General features: G+C 41.9%; 1 protein-coding gene across 1 annotated transcript in view; it reads left to right on the top strand.

Annotated features, from left to right (window-relative positions):
* Positions 1 to 10936: 10936 nt before the first annotated feature.
* Positions 10937 to 15709, top strand: part of KRT33A (keratin 33A) — a 17526-nt gene continuing 12753 nt past the window's right edge. The window contains exons 1-4 of the mRNA XM_006901708.1: positions 10937 to 11284; positions 13069 to 13151; positions 14471 to 14627; positions 15618 to 15707. Of these exons, the coding sequence (XP_006901770.1) occupies positions 10937 to 11284; positions 13069 to 13151; positions 14471 to 14627; positions 15618 to 15707 (678 nt within the window). The remainder of the gene's footprint in view (positions 11285 to 13068; positions 13152 to 14470; positions 14628 to 15617; positions 15708 to 15709) is intronic.

Here is a 15709-nt window from a genome sequence, read left to right as displayed (position 1 = left end):
AGGAGTACCAGGTGCTGCTGGACGTGAGGGCCCGGCTGGAGTGTGAGATCAACACGTACCGGGGCCTGCTGGAGAGCGAGGACTGCAAGTGAGTACCCACATTGGTCATATTTCCAACTTCTCAAACAGTATGCCTTAGTTGAGTATTTACTGTGTTCGCATTTACATAAACATAGAAAAGGCACAAAAGAAGGGAATAGACCCTGTCTCTGGGGGCTGACAAGGGAGAGGTCATGGTAGAGAGATTACTGTTCAGAATAGTAACTGCTGGGTAAGATGGATTGTGCTCAAGAGGATGAGAGAGTATTTTTTTTCGAAAGAACCTTTGATGAAACCTCTTCACCTTGCACATGCCACTCAAGGAAACCCCCCCCCATATTTGGTATCAAAATATAATTCCAATTGAATTTGTAGATCATCTCATTGAGCATTAGGTGGTATGTGTGCTTCGGGGCTCTTTCCACTTTCTTCCGCGACTCATTCTAAACATCTCTGCCCTCCCAGGCTTCCCTGCAACCCTTGTGCCACCACTAATGCTTGTGGAAACTCCTGTGGATCCTGTTCTCAAACACGTGGCTGTTAATGTAGAAGCTTGAATCCTCTCTGAAGACAACAATGACGCCATTAGATTCAGCCTAGGAAAGGACCTTGGAGCCTTCCTTTGCCGGAGTCCACTCCCCATTAAGGAGTCTTGTGCTGACTTTCTACACATTTGAACGCATTCCAGACTCAGCAGGCAAAGACACATATCATCGGCGGCTTTCAGGGTCTGGAAATCTCCTTCATGCTGAAGCGGGAGCATCTTTGTTCCTGCAGCTGCCCAATGACCTCTGACCTGAGCTCCAGGCATTAGTTTAGGGTTTTCTATATGTACTATGTTTCCTGCTTTCTTTGCTTCTTTGGTATTCTCTGGAATGCAAGGAGGCTCCTTCATTTACTTCCCATTAAATTTTATTTCTCTGGCATAATAAATCTGTTGCTATTCATATTCATGTATTATAATGTACTCATCATAGCTGTCCCATAAAAATACCCCGTCATTAGGAAGACGAAATGCGTTAAAGGGCTGGTCTCAGTCATCACATTCCATGGGCAGACACCTGGTGGATAGCAAATGACACCCTCTTGTGAGGCTCCTGCCAAGGACAGACCATGAAGAAAACCTGCCTTACCACACCACGCCCATCTGGACTTAACCGCAGAGCCCTAGAACTATGTAAAAACCTCAGAAAACCCCAGTGCTGTCTCCAACCATCCTGTTCAAGATAGAATTCTGTTTCTCTGTCTTCTAAACGTCCTGAAGACCAACTTTTCATCTCTACATTTCCGTAGGAGTTTCTCAATGAGCAGCAATTCTTTCCTCTCGATCTCTGCTGTGTTTGCATCACCAGAAGGGATGCTCTTCTCTCTCCAAAGACACCTTCTTTGATTTCAGAAGCCCCACACGTGCAGGTTCGCTCGCTATAACTTCCAACTGAGTTTTCTGTCTAATTGTTAGCCCATTTATCCTACCTATCACAAGTATAGGAAACACCTGGATTCTCAATGACTGTTTTGTTCCCTCAACACTTGCATTTACAAAGAACTAATATCTCTATGCTTCTAATTCCTAAATCATCAGCTCGACCAGGTTTTTTGTCCCTCATAGGACTGTCTTACCTGGTATTGGGCCATTATATAGCTAATTATATTGAAGTTTATCTTTGACAGTTTCCTCTTGTTAACCTATTTGTTATACCTAAAGCTTTGTCCTCAAAAAATTTTTAAATGTAGGCTGGCCTATCTTTGTCTTCTCACCTCTTCAAATATATTCTTTTTCCATGTCTATAATGGCATTTTATCATTTTCCCCCCCACTTCTTTCTTTCCTAAATTTCAAGGATGGCCAACACTCATTGAACTCCTCCAACAAACACTAATCTCGTCATCCCCCCACCCCACACTAGTTATATCTCTGAATTAAGAAAATGTCTTGAGTTTACAATCTTAATGATCCATTCAGTTTAGCTTTATCTGACTGGATACAATCATCATCAATAATATCTTACTGTGTATGTCAGGTACCACGTGAGATTTCTAGAACATATGAATAAGCGGACATTAGCCCAGGCCTGCCATATATTTAACATCTAGAAAGAATGAGACAAGACAAATGTCATGCAGACAGAAATAGATGTGATTCAGGAAATGTATGAATAAAGAATTATGAATTTGAGAGGTGTGAGATGACTTCAGGATGGGCGATAAATGCTCTATAAACACTGGGCTTGAGCTTTGAAAGCTTTGGGCCTACGCTTTCAAAATCCAGATAATTCTGTTCTTGCCAAGTTTGTCTGCCTGTTTGGTTGACTTCAAGTCCTTCAATAGATACAACCTCTTTAATTAAATGCTGGTGTTTACCATAGAATACAGGAAGTGGGATAAGTAATACCACTAAAGAGGACTCATCAGAAGGTTATTAAAACTTTATGTACTTCTCACAGTTCACTTCAAACAACCATGACCGTATGATATTAGCATAATTCTGAAATGAAATTTGCTGGAGTATGATTGAATATGTAAAGAAAGGCCTGAGAGGAAGGAAAGTTTGTCCAGGCATGAACTTTGCTTGGTAAGAAGATGAGAAATCAGAAGATGTATTCAGGTTTCTACAGGACAAGGGTTAGGTTAGGGCAAAGGCTATATGTGAGAATGAAAGATGCAACTACAGGGTCGCTAGGCATCTAGGTGGTGTGGGTGCTAGAAGGTGGTGGGACTGGGCAACTAGTTAGAAGGCTGATAATTAAAAGAACAGGGATCAATATGGGTAAGTTTGGAAGGACGGGGGAAACTCCTGGGAGGGGTGGGTTTTAGAGACATGGCTTGGTTTCTGGAAACAGATTGGAGGCAGGCAAGGGAGAGAGAAGGAAGAAAACTAGCATTGACCATGTCTGTTATGGTCAGGGGAGTCTGAATGTTTTGAATATTAGAAAGAAACAACAGTGAGTCTTCAAAGAAGATAACGGTAAAAGAATATCTGATTGTGAGAGGTACTGGAGAATTCTCTAAGTACTCTAAATTCTCTAAATGGAGATGATAGAGCAGTGGGAGTTTTAAGATTTTTGAGAGAAGATGGCAGAGTGTAGAAGAAACCTTAGAAACCACTGTTAGAAATAATGGAGTAGTCCAAGGCCTCTCCAAAGTTCCAGGCATCACGTTCAGGTCTGATATAGTCAATTTTCCAAGGAGATAGATTATTTGATTATTATGTTTGATTATTAAGCAGTTGAAGAGGCAAAGGTAGTTGAAGAGTTGGAGAGGTACAACTCAAAAGAGGACTGAGTTTCAATGAGGGATAGTCAACAGGAAAAGTCAGACAAACCCACCGGATGTAGTAACGGAGTATATCATTGATGATCTTAGAGTAGGGTCCATCAGATGCTTGGGCAAGAAGTTACATTTCAGTGGCTCTCTCATATCTGCTTCAACTCATCAACTTCATCACAAACTTAAAAGTACAACCCAACATCATCTAGGAATGAAGCTTACTTTTCTCCCCTATGTACTGCTAAAAATATTTTAACCCCTTATATTTCCATTCATCTTCAAAGCAGTCATGTAAATAGATTTTCATTCCTTCTCAAAATCATCCCTGAATTCAGCTTTTCCAGGAAGGCTAGAACTGTTGTTTCACATTCTCCTCTTTTATTCCAGATTATTTAGAGAAAATAGTATAGAAACAAAGGATTGTTCTGTCCTACCTAAGTCTCTTCCACTTCCAAAATGGCTTGCCTCTGGAAACTCTATGTACGAACAGTGCTCAGGCTGTCGTTCATAGGGTCGCTATGAGTCGTCTATGACTCGACGGCGTTAAACAACAACAACAACAATCTAGGTCTCTTAGAAGAAAATGGATTTGCTCTGTAAACTTTCACCCAAATCACAACAAAAAGTCAAAACAAACAAACATACTCAGAGCATATAGGGGATGAAGTTATGAGAACTGCTTGTTTATAACAAAAACTTTGAAGGAACAAATCTCTGGGCTTGGGGGTTCAGGACTGTAGTCTTGAGGGAAATTAAGGTTAATTGGCATAACCTAGTGCACAAAGACAACACTCCATATTTGCGTTGGTGGGTAGTGACTTGGTTCATAAAAGTTTATGAGTGAAAAAAAAGAAGAAAAAAAAAGTTTATGAGTGGCAATCCAAGGTGAAATGACTGGAGCAAAGAAGAGTGAAGAAGGTCAAAGACACAAGGAAACAATGAGCTTGAAGGATGAGTGGACCACGTGAACCCCAGCCTCCATGGACCCAAGACAAGAATAACTAGATCGTGCTCAGCTACCACTGCTGATGTTCTGAAAGAGGTCATAATAGGAGGTTCTGGAAAGAGTGGGAGAAAAATGTGGAGCAAAACTCAAAATAATGAAGAAGGCTAGACTTACTGCTCTGATAGAGACTAGTAGAGGTCCCACCATCACAATGCTCCTTAAACACCCTTCAAGTCTGTAACACATTTCTTCGGCTTGACTTTCAGCCACATCCTAGACAGGTCTATAAAGTGAACAGTAATGGAGGCAGGCATTTCTTAGAACTATCAGCCATTATGCAAGATCAAAAGGGCAGCCTTTTTTCAGGGATACAATTCAGAAGGCAGGTAGAGATAGAAAAGAAGGTCAAATGCACACAATCAACATAGGGAAGGAGTTTTAATGCTGTTAGGTTGTGGGGATTGCAATCAGGGTTTAAAACAAAATGTTTTGCATTTTGAATGTTGAATGAATGACAAATTTGCTCTGTACACGTTACTCAAATCACTACTAAAGGTAAGCAAACAAAACCTCAAACTCCGTTCCCATTGGGAATCCAGGATGTTCTCTTATATTCATAAGGGAAACAATGGTGGCACTGGAGAGGGTTTGTGAAGTTGGTCTCTAAGTCCCATTTTCAAGTGTCTAAATGGAATGCTAGGAGAACAAACAGGTTCATGTTGGAAAGGGTAAAACCAGGCTGCTCCTTGGAGGTAAGGATTCTGAAGCTTTGTCTGACATCCTTAGGGCATATTTCAAGGAGGGACCAGTCCTTGGAGAGGGACATCATGCTTGAGAGGGTGGAGGGACAGTGCAAGAGGGGTAGACTCTGGATGAGATGAATTGACTCAGTGACTGGGGTAATGGGGGTAGGTGTGTCAGAGACAATAAAGCTGGTGCAGAACAGGGCAGGGTACAGAGCTGTTGTACATAGAGTCACTATCTATGAGTCACAAGCGACTTAATGGCACATAACAACAACAAATTTCCATTTGCTACTGACCTGACTCATTCTCTTGCTCTTGTCTTATTTATCCCACCAGCTGGAAGCCTTATTTGATCATTTTCTCGGAGCCAAATCCATTGATCAGATTACCACCACCATTTCTCCTCTCAGTAGAGGAAAGCTAGTGGATTGGCAGATTGACAACAGTTGATTTTATAGTAGAGACCTATACATTGTTCTTAGTGGCAGCTCGAGGTTCAGAGGGTTGATGTTGACATTGGGCTATTTCTGCCTTTCTGATGTCCACTTGGGTTACTCGTCATTCCTCTTTGGCACAAGCCAGTCCTCCTGGGCTATGTGTGCCCAACAATGCTTCTACTGTTTCTATTGCCATTTGTACACATTAAAGTCTAATTAAGGGACCTCTGATAAGAAAACTGCACTCTAATCCTAAAGGCAGGAGGTTCAAATCCACCAGCCGCTCAGAGGAAGAAAAATAGGCAATCTCCTCACCTGAGATTTACTGCTTCTGAAAACCCTGCTGGAGAATTAGCTATGGGTGAGCTCTATCTTGAGGGCAAAATAATAACAATAACAAAGTCCACCTAATCTGTAAATTGTCTAATATGTTACACTGCATTCACAAAAGAGCACATTTTATAGTTCTCATGGAGAGAATTTCAGACATCAGTATTTGGCTAGCAGGGAAGGATGAAGAAGGCCTTTTAATACCTTTAAAGTCCTGTTACTGGGAGTGTGGCCACAGCAGAAGACCTGCCCTGTCTGGACTCCATGGTTAAGTCCCACTGATGGGTGTGTGTGATCTCTCCTAAGGAAACAGCCTTGACTTCCACAACAAATAACATCCTTACACCTCAGTTTACTCTCACCTCATGAGATCAGAACCTAACCATGACATCTACTACAATTGTACAAAACAGCTGTGAAATATTTTTGTTAGGATTTTTTTTAAATCACTTTTATTGCTGAGCTATTGACCAGAGACAAAATTATGGCTAATGTAAAAGTCAGAAGAATTCACAGTAAATGATATGTGGAATCAGTACAAAGCAATTGTCTTTCTGGGAAGTGAATTGGAAACGTGGCTCTTTCTTAATAGCTCCAAGGTTCTCTCAACCATTATTATCTAATGCTCATGTAGCAGTAACGACTACTCCTATTTAAGTTAGAGAGGTACGTACGGTTTCCTAACTCGACCCTTCTGAAGTTATAGAGATCCTTCTGCTCTAACTGGAATGGAAGCTATAGTCATACTCGTGGGGATCCCCTGGGTCTACTTACCAGTCAGGATAGACACAATATTTTTTTCCTCTTTTTAAAGTGGAATTGTCTAGATTTTTCTCTTTCAGAGACTTAGAAGTAGGGATGATAGAAGGATGCTATGGCAGAATATTGAATGATTCAAGAAATATTAAAACCAGATGGAAGGAGTATACAGAGTCATTGTACCAAAAAGAATTGGCTGACACAGAAGAATTTCAAGAAATAACATTTGAGCAATAGGCAACGGTGATGAAAGAGGACGTGCAGGCTTCTCTGAAGGACTTGGCAAAAAATATAGCCCCAGGAATTGATGGAATACCAATTGACATATTTCAGCAAGCAGATGCTGCCCTGCATGTGCTCATCAAGTTGTGCCAAGAAATCTGGAGGACAACTACTTCGCCAACTGAATGGAAGAGATCCATATTTATTCCCATTCCAAAAAGAGGTGACCTAACAGAGTGTATAAATTATAGAATAATATCACTAATATCACACACTAGCAAAATCCTGCTGAAAATTACCCAGAAAAGACTTGACCAGTACATTGACAGAGAACTACCAGAAATACAGACTGGGTTTAGAAGAGGTCGTGGCACTAGGGACATTATTGCCAATGTCAGCTGGATCTTGGCAGAAAGCAGAAAGTACCAGAAGAATGTCTACCTATGTTTCATTGACTATGCAAAGGCATTTGACTGTGTGGATCACAATAAATTATGGCTAACCTTGAGGAAAATAGTAATCTCAACACTTGATCATGCTTATATGAAACCTGTACTTGGACAAAGAAGCAGTCCTCAGAACAGAGCAAGGAAACACCGCATGGTTCAAAATCAAGAAAGGAATGCATCCTGTCTCTGTACCTTTTCAATCTGTATGCAGAACAGGTCATTCTGGAAGGAGAACTTTATGAGAAGGAGTGTGGCACCAAGACTGGAGGAAGACTCATTAACAACTTACAATATGCAGATGACACATTCACTTGCTGAAACTGAAGAAGACCTGAAGCACTTGCTGCAAAAGGTCAAGGACTGTAGTCTTCAATACAGATTGAAGCTAAACATCAAGAAGACAAAGATTCTCACCACTGGGCCAATTGGCAGAATCATAATAGATGGAGAAGAGACTGAGGTTGTTAGCAATTACAACTTGCTCAGCTCCACAATCAACACTCTTAACACCAGCAGTCAGGAAATCAAAAGAAGAATTGCACTGGGAAAATCTGCTGTCATGGATCTCTCCAGAGTGCTGAAGAACAATGATGTCAGTCTAGATACAAAGGTGCACCTAATCCAGGCCATGGTCTTCTCAATTACTTGTTATGCTTCGGAGAGTTGGGCAATGACTAAGGATGACAGAAGAAGAATGGATGCCTTCGAGTTGTGGTGCTGGAGAAGAGTCTTGAATATACCATAAACTGTAAAAAAACCAAATAGATCTGTCTTGGAGAGGGTGAAACCAAGTCTCTCCTTCAAGGTTAGGATTTTGAAGCTCCGCCTCACTTACTTTGGGTACATGGCCGGGAGAGATCAGTCCTTGGAGTCTTCTCCAAAAACACCATGCTCGGAAGGGTGGCTGGACAGAGTAGGAGAGGAAGACCCAGGATGAGATGGATTGATAAAGTGACCAGAGCAATTAGTGAGACTGGCTCAGGACAGGGAAGTGTTCAGGGCTGCTGTATATAGGGTCGCTATACATCACAGGCGACTCAACGACACATAACAGTAACATACTATGACAGGTTTTCGAAGCAGGAGTGGCATCCACTTCCTAAACAACTTGCCTCTGGGAACTCTATGAACTTTGATAAATATCGATAGCTGTAGAGGGGCTTCAGGCCTTTTGTTCATAGGGTCGCTATGAGTTGTGCTCGACTCAAAGGCGATCAACAATAACAACAAAAACAACAGTAGCATAAAAGCTATCAGTCCAACTATTTGCTTTATGCTATTTGATCTCATCTAATAGCACTTAAATCTGTTTGGTATAGATTTTAAACCATCACATCCATTTCACATCACACTGTTTTAGGGCAGAAATTCAGGGGAACTTGCAGAGAAGTAAGGATTGAGAACATGAGTGAGGATGTTAGTGCTTTTGATGTACTGGCCACATACTTATCCTAGTGCATCTGTCCTGTGTGTATCAAAGCATATTTGAAGCTCCTCCTTGGAAATGGCTTTTAGAATCACCTTAGAAAGCATGAGCAATTCTGTTACAGTCACAAACATCAAAGGTGTTATCCAGCTTGGTTATTTACCCTACTCATTCAGCTTGGTTCCAAATGACATTTGGCTGCTTCCAAAAATAAACACACCCTCAGATGATGAAGATTTGTCTTCAAGAGGGTAATCGAAAGTCTGGCTCATGAGCTGTGAAGGCAAGTTTCGGGAAGGGAGGACACTGGCCACGGTTGTATTGAAGGAATTAGCACGCAGCCTCCAAAAGAATGACCTTGAAAAGGGTATAGATTAAAAAGAAATTATCTCAGTTCACAGCTACACCTGGAAGAGGTGTGAAGGCAGAACATTTGCCCAAATGCTGCAACAGTCCTAAGTGCCATATAGTGTGTGATGGTATCTTTGCAGGCTCATGGCTTTTGGAGAAATAGCATCAGGAGTTTCTGCACCAGATCAACTGAGAGTTTCCTTTTCTCAGACTTGTAGTGGGTGTTATATTTTCTTAGTAAATTCCTCCCCACCCCAAGTAGAAATTATCTTTGGTTCTTTGATAGAGATGGCACACTTCTTGTTTCTTGGCTTATCCTAATTATGGGAGAGCTATTTTCTTACATTGTTTGAGCTCCATGGAGTCCGTTTCTGCCTTATCGCTTCTCGGTAGTTGTTGTGTACTGTCAAGTTGGAATAAACTCCTAGCCGACCTTTCAGCGGATTTTCTGAGGCTTTTAAATCACACAGGAGAAGAGTGCCCATCTTCCTTGAATGGAGCATCTGGTGGAGGTGCCTGGTGACTAGAAGACAGAAAGAGAGAGAAAGTGTAGTGTGATGGAGAGAGCGTGGCCATTGGATTTCCACTTGGATTCGAATCTTGGCTGTGCCGTTCCAGAGCTCGGTGACCTTGCAAATGTCTCAGAGGCTTGAGGTTCTTGTTTTTGAACCCTCATATATTGTTGTGAGGACTGTGTAAGTAATGTACACGAGAGCTTAGCAAAGCATCTGACACACAGTAAACAGGAGCCATTGTTGCACCAGAATCGTACTGTGTGCAAACACACAGGGCAGGGCTTCATGCAGAGTGTTGTTATTACGTGTTGTTGAGCAGACTGGGACTCACAGTGATCCCGTGAACAACAGATCTGAACCTTGTCCGACCCTGTATCGTCCTCACCATCTCGGATATGCACGAGCCCATTGTACAATCATTGTGTCAATCTATCTTGTTGAAAAGGTCGTCTGCTCTTTCTCTGACCCTCCGCCTTTCCCAGCATAATGTCTTTTTTCCAAGGACTGGCCCCTCTTAACAACATGCCCAAAGTATGTGAGACAAAGTTACACTGTTCTTGCTTCTAAGGAGTACCCTGGTTCACTCCCTCCAAGACAGACTTGCTTGTTCTTTCGGCAGTCCACGGGATATCCAGTACTCTTCTCCAACACCACAACTCGAAGCCATAGGGTCTTCTTCTGCTAGCCTTACTCATTATTCCAACTTTCAGATGTGTAGAAAGCAACTAAAATGATCAAGGTTTGGATCAGGGCTAATAGATGTAGTATGCTCAGTATGCCAAAAAGTCTAGTTTTCTTTATGTTTTGTGAACAGAAAGAGAGCCGTGGAAGGTTTCCGGAAGTTTAACAGTAGAAGTAGAGTCACCCCCATGTAGGCTGAATGGAATAGAAGGGGCACACTGAACTCACTGGATGAACTTGTAAGCCCTTTCTGATCCCATTTTATAAAAATCTCTGTCAAATATTTGGGGTTCCTCCAGTATGGGCTTTCTTGGGCCATTTTTTCTCACTGATATATGTCTGCGTGTGAGCCAGATAAGTCGTAGACTTTTTTCTGTTTGGTAGAAAGAAGCATGGAAGGTTCCCCAGCTCTGGAAGGCAGGTTACAACTGTCACTCCTTGACTTGACGTCTTGTGTTGGCATGGTAATGGGTTGGCCACTTGAAAGCCAAACCATGAAGCTCTTATTTAGCCAAGCAGCATAATTGATGAGGAGTCCTGACTTAGCAGGAAGCCAGAGGAAGGCATTTTATGAGGTAAAAGACTCTTGTAAGCTGTCTAAATAACAGGTGAAAAAATTCCTGAAGAGGGTAAAAGGGGCAATGGTGTATGTGGTTGCCACACCCACTGTTGATAGAATATAAAGGCCTGCAGAGGACCAGAGCACACACCAGAGTAAAGGAATCAGCTTCTGAGACCAACCTCCGGGACTCCACTTCCTCCCAGCGCCATGCCTTACTCCTGCTGCCTGCCTAACATGAGCTGCCGCACCAGCTGCTCCTCCCGGCCCTGCGTGCCCCCCAGCTGCCACAGCTGCACCCTTCCCGGGGCCTGCAACATCCCCGCCAATGTGGGCAGCTGCGGCTGGCTCTGCGAGGGCTCCTTCAACAGCAGCGAGAAGGAGACCATGCAGTTCCTGAATGACCGCCTGGCCAGCTACCTGGAGAAGGTGCGGGATCTGGAGCGGGAGAATGCGGAGCTGGAGTGTCGCATCCGTGAGTACTGCCAGCAGCAGGTGCCCTACGTGTGCCCGGACTACCAGTCCTACTTCCGGACCATCGAGGAGCTCCAGCAGAAGGTGAGGGCGGTGGGCACCGCACTGCTAATTTAATGCAAATTCATTCATTTTGTAATAGAGCAACTTCTGAATGAGCTCTAGGGCTGCTCACGGCTCACTGAGGATGGTAAAAATACCACCCTCCTGATTTAAGCAGGAGATGCCAGGCAGTCTTTGCAAATCCACTTTGGAGCCATCACAAAGGAAGGCTGCCGACTGAGATTAGGGGAAGGGGTTAGACACAAATTAATCATAGAAACTCAGGACTTCTTTCACAAAATCAGATTATCTGAACCTTTGATTCGATTATAATGTCATGTTCTTATTTGTAGAGTATCATAGAAATAAAGCAATAGACAATGGACTTGTTTTTCCAATGTAGGAATTTCCTGGATAAAGCTCAATTTTCAAAAACCTCTCAACGTTATTACAAAAGGCAATGTCTATGGTAAAGCTAGAGAGCTTTGATTCTAGAAGCTTTATTAATCTACACAGACACACATACTGTCCACAACAGCAGACATGAGGCAAGTTACAAAACAAGGAAAGAAATGCAGAAGTAGAAGTGGATACACACAGGGAGGTGGTGCTGAGTACATGGCTAAGTTAGGGGAGGCGGCCAGGGGAGGCCGTATGGGCTCTGCGGGGTGACCAGGAGTTTATGTACAATACACAGGTTCTTGATTCTCAGAAGGAGTTGACTCTCCACTGTCGTGCAGTTCTGGCAAGGTGAAGGACAGAAAGGGGTCATGTGATCTGAGTATCATTTGCTCATTGAGCAAGAATTAGAATCAGTTGTGGGGCAGGGAATAAAGCACCAAGTAAGGCTGTCTCTTTCCTTAAGGATCTAATAATCTAATAGAGGACACAGATGGGGGAACAGGTGAGCATAGTGAATGTTAAGAGGAATGTGTACTATGGTAGCATGTGAAGGAGGTGGGGAATGGGGGTGATGTAAGGAGTCTTGTTAGGTGGGTAAGGGCAGTCCAGGGCTTTGCTGGGGGGGGGGGGGGGGGGGGAAAGCTTTGTGCAAAACCATGAACAAAAGCAATGTGTGAAGGGTGTGAAGAGAGGTCACAGGGCTGGGGAGTAGGTGTTACTATGGGAGAAAAATCAGTTGTTCTGGTTTGCCTAGACTTTCAAAGTTTTAATATTTCAGGATCCTTCTCAGTTCTAAGCAAACAGAATGTTGGATACTTTCTGTGAGACTTGGCTACCTAGTATGTTCAGTTCCTGCAGGAAGTAAGAGATAAAAATTCATAACTGTTCTGATTAGGAATTGATTAGTTCTATTAATTAATTGCTGTTGTGTACTGTAGAGTTGGAACAGACTCACAGCTGACCCTCTGGTGTGTTTTCAGAGGCAGTTAGTCACAGGGGAGGAGACTGCCCATCTTTCTCCTTCAAAGCAGCTGATGTGCTTTCAGAATTGCAGCACAGCTTCTTGCCACGAGGCTACCAGAGCTCCACTATTGATTAGTCTTCCTTTTATCCCAACATTGAAAATCTGAAGAACTCAGAACTAATTGGAAGAATTGTAGTTGAGAAAAAGATTTTTTTAAATTTTAAGGGGATAAGCATTCATTCTTAGTATAAGTAATTTCACAATTAATATTTGCTATGGAACATAGAATACAATTTCCAAGATATAATTTAGATCCTGTTGTACATAAACAACAGCATTTGATCACCATGTACATAAGATATTGTGATTTTTCAGCATGTTCATTCCACTGAAGAGAGTTAGTAAGGATTGGTAGCAAGGATTAGTCCTTGCTTATGCTAGAATGTTTTGGGTCTTCCAGATCCTGGGCAACAAGGCTGAGAACGCCAGGCTGGTGGTGCAGATTGACAACGCCAAGCTGGCCACAGATGACTTCAGAACTAAGTAAGATTTTATTTATTTTTTTAAAGTAATTTAGTAATGGGACAGGATGACTTGTAAAGTGATGAACTCTCTGTTCCTGGGAATGTGCAAGTAGAATATATCTAGGGTGATATTGGGAGGAGTTTTTACTTTGGTTAGGTGTCTTCTCCCTCCCTCCAGTGTGATATTTGGTTTCATTGTTATTTTAACTTTTATATTGGTTTGCTTACCAAGTTTGAATAACTTGTGTTTCACAGTATTCTTTATTCACATTGTATTTCATGCAATCATTCCCATGCTTTGTATTTTATAAAACTAATCACCATTGGACCATGCCCATCATTACCCTGTGGCTAGATGTCTTTTAAAGTCTGATCAGTGTTCATATACTTTTGAAAGTTTTATTTGAAAGACAAGAAATATCCATTCCTTCTCTTTTCTTCAACTCAGACCAAGTTTAAAACTAATTTTCACATGAGTCTCTTAGTAAAGGCTAGTCACCATCACCTATCAGAAAGAAGTGATTTAGCAAAACCAAACAAAAAACCAGGAGATAATATCCATTTCTTTCAGAGATTCAATTAATATTTCTAGATTTAACCATTATAACCCTAATAGTCTTCCACAATTTTTTAAAAATTTTTTTCTTAGTGAGACCTTGACATTTATAATCTGATTCCATTTTAATCACTTACCCCCAGGTCAACCCTATGAAATAGTAGTTTTGTTCCTATTGTACAGATAAGAAAATTGAGACTCAGAGACAAAACCCACAATTTTTAACAGGCTTATGAGGTTCGTGGCTTGTTATGAAGGCAAAGATAATTTACCTTAGTTGAAAGCAATCTGTGAACGGGAGAGACAAATATTGCTGGACTAAAACTAATCACAGATGCCTTACTAGAACCTTCTCTGTCAGTCTCAGGGAAGAAATAGGTCTCAGTCAACATTGATGTAGGGTTTTTTCTCCCCCTTTCTTTAAACACTGTGACACTGATGTGTCAAATGTGATAAAGGTTACCCATAGTGGACAGCGTTTCATGGAACTTCCTGATTAAAACAAGCTTGGAAGCAGGAGTGGCATCCACTTCTGAAATAGCTTGCCTCTGGAAACTCTATGAACATGGAGAAATGAAGAAAGCTATACAAGTATTTAGGTCTTGTATTCATAGGGTCGTTATGAGTCATCTATGACTCAGACACTTAACAACAACAACAACAACATTTTTAACAATACAAAATATTTGCAAAGAAAATTAATTTTACCAGATCAACTAAGCAAAGGTGAAGAAACACACCCTTCCTTTCTGACTGCCTCTGGTCTTTGTCTGTGTGCACAGGTATGAGACGGAGCTGTCCCTGAGGCAGCTGGTGGAGGCCGACATCAACAGCCTCCGCAGGATCCTGGACGAGCTGACCCTGTGCAAGTCCGACCTGGAGGCCCAGGTGGAGTCTCTGAAGGATGAGCTGCTGTGCCTGAAGCAGAACCATGAACAGGTGAGAGCACCCAGCTTCCACCATCCCACAATAATAGATCCATAACTCCCCCAGTTAGGGCAAGATAGGCTTTGTTGTGAATCACTTTAAAAGCAAGACAACAATTTCCTGGCTGCTCCAAAAATACTTAGAGGATTTTCATGGCATGAAGCACTTACTTCTTTTGTGTAAAGGGGTGTAGCCTAATTCCAACTGGGGTCAAATGTCTAGGAAAAATTCCCAACAAAGAGCTTTAAACTACTTCCTACAACTTGATACATTTATTATCTTCTAAATAGTGCCAAATGATCAAACCCAGAAGTAGATAGCAAACTTCTTTATCCTGTGTATTACCTAGATAACTAGAACATAGGTTATTGAATAGATGTATGGATGAAAGAATAATGAAATGATGGATGGGGGAATGGGAAAAAGAGAAGGAAGTGAAACAATTATTGAGTCAGGTCTTACGGCAAAATGTGATACTAGGCAATCAGATGCATGTCTCAACTATTAGATCTTTTGAAGAAGAGAGGCCAAGTTCATATTATATTAACTCAGAAGACATGAAGGAGAGAAATCAAGACTGTGCTATTAAAATTTACATAGCAATGATATTAATCCAGTTGACATGCCAGGCATATCAATGAGCCATAGATATATAAGAAAGAAGTGGTAAAGGCCCTTGCATGGGAAAAGTAATGCTAACCAGTGATGGTTAAGGTTGTATGTCATCTTGACTGGGCCATAGTTCTCAGTGAGCTGACAGACTATGACGAGATTTGGCAACTAGTCTTTGGAAATGAACCACACCAATAAATGAGGAGTAAGCACATACAACTGAGTGAAAGAAACGTAATGATCAGAATCTCTAGAGGTAACTCCTAAGAGTTTCCCATCAACTGGACACATTTCCTAGCAATATTCCAAAGCAATATCCTTCCTACTGCATTTGACTCCATCAATATGGTTTTCTTCCTTTGAGTTTACTTTTTCCTCTTGCTCCATCAGGAAGTCAACACTCTGCGCTGCCAGATTGGCGAGCGCCTCAACGTGGAGGTGGATGCTGCACCCACTGTGGACCTGAACCGTGTGCTGAACGA

Source organism: Elephantulus edwardii, unplaced genomic scaffold (genome assembly GCF_000299155.1).
Source record: "Elephantulus edwardii isolate Elephantulus edwardi_28Jun2011 unplaced genomic scaffold, EleEdw1.0 scaffold00340, whole genome shotgun sequence".
Taxonomy (NCBI): domain Eukaryota; kingdom Metazoa; phylum Chordata; class Mammalia; order Macroscelidea; family Macroscelididae; genus Elephantulus; species Elephantulus edwardii.
This window is presented reverse-complemented; position numbering and strand designations above follow the sequence as displayed.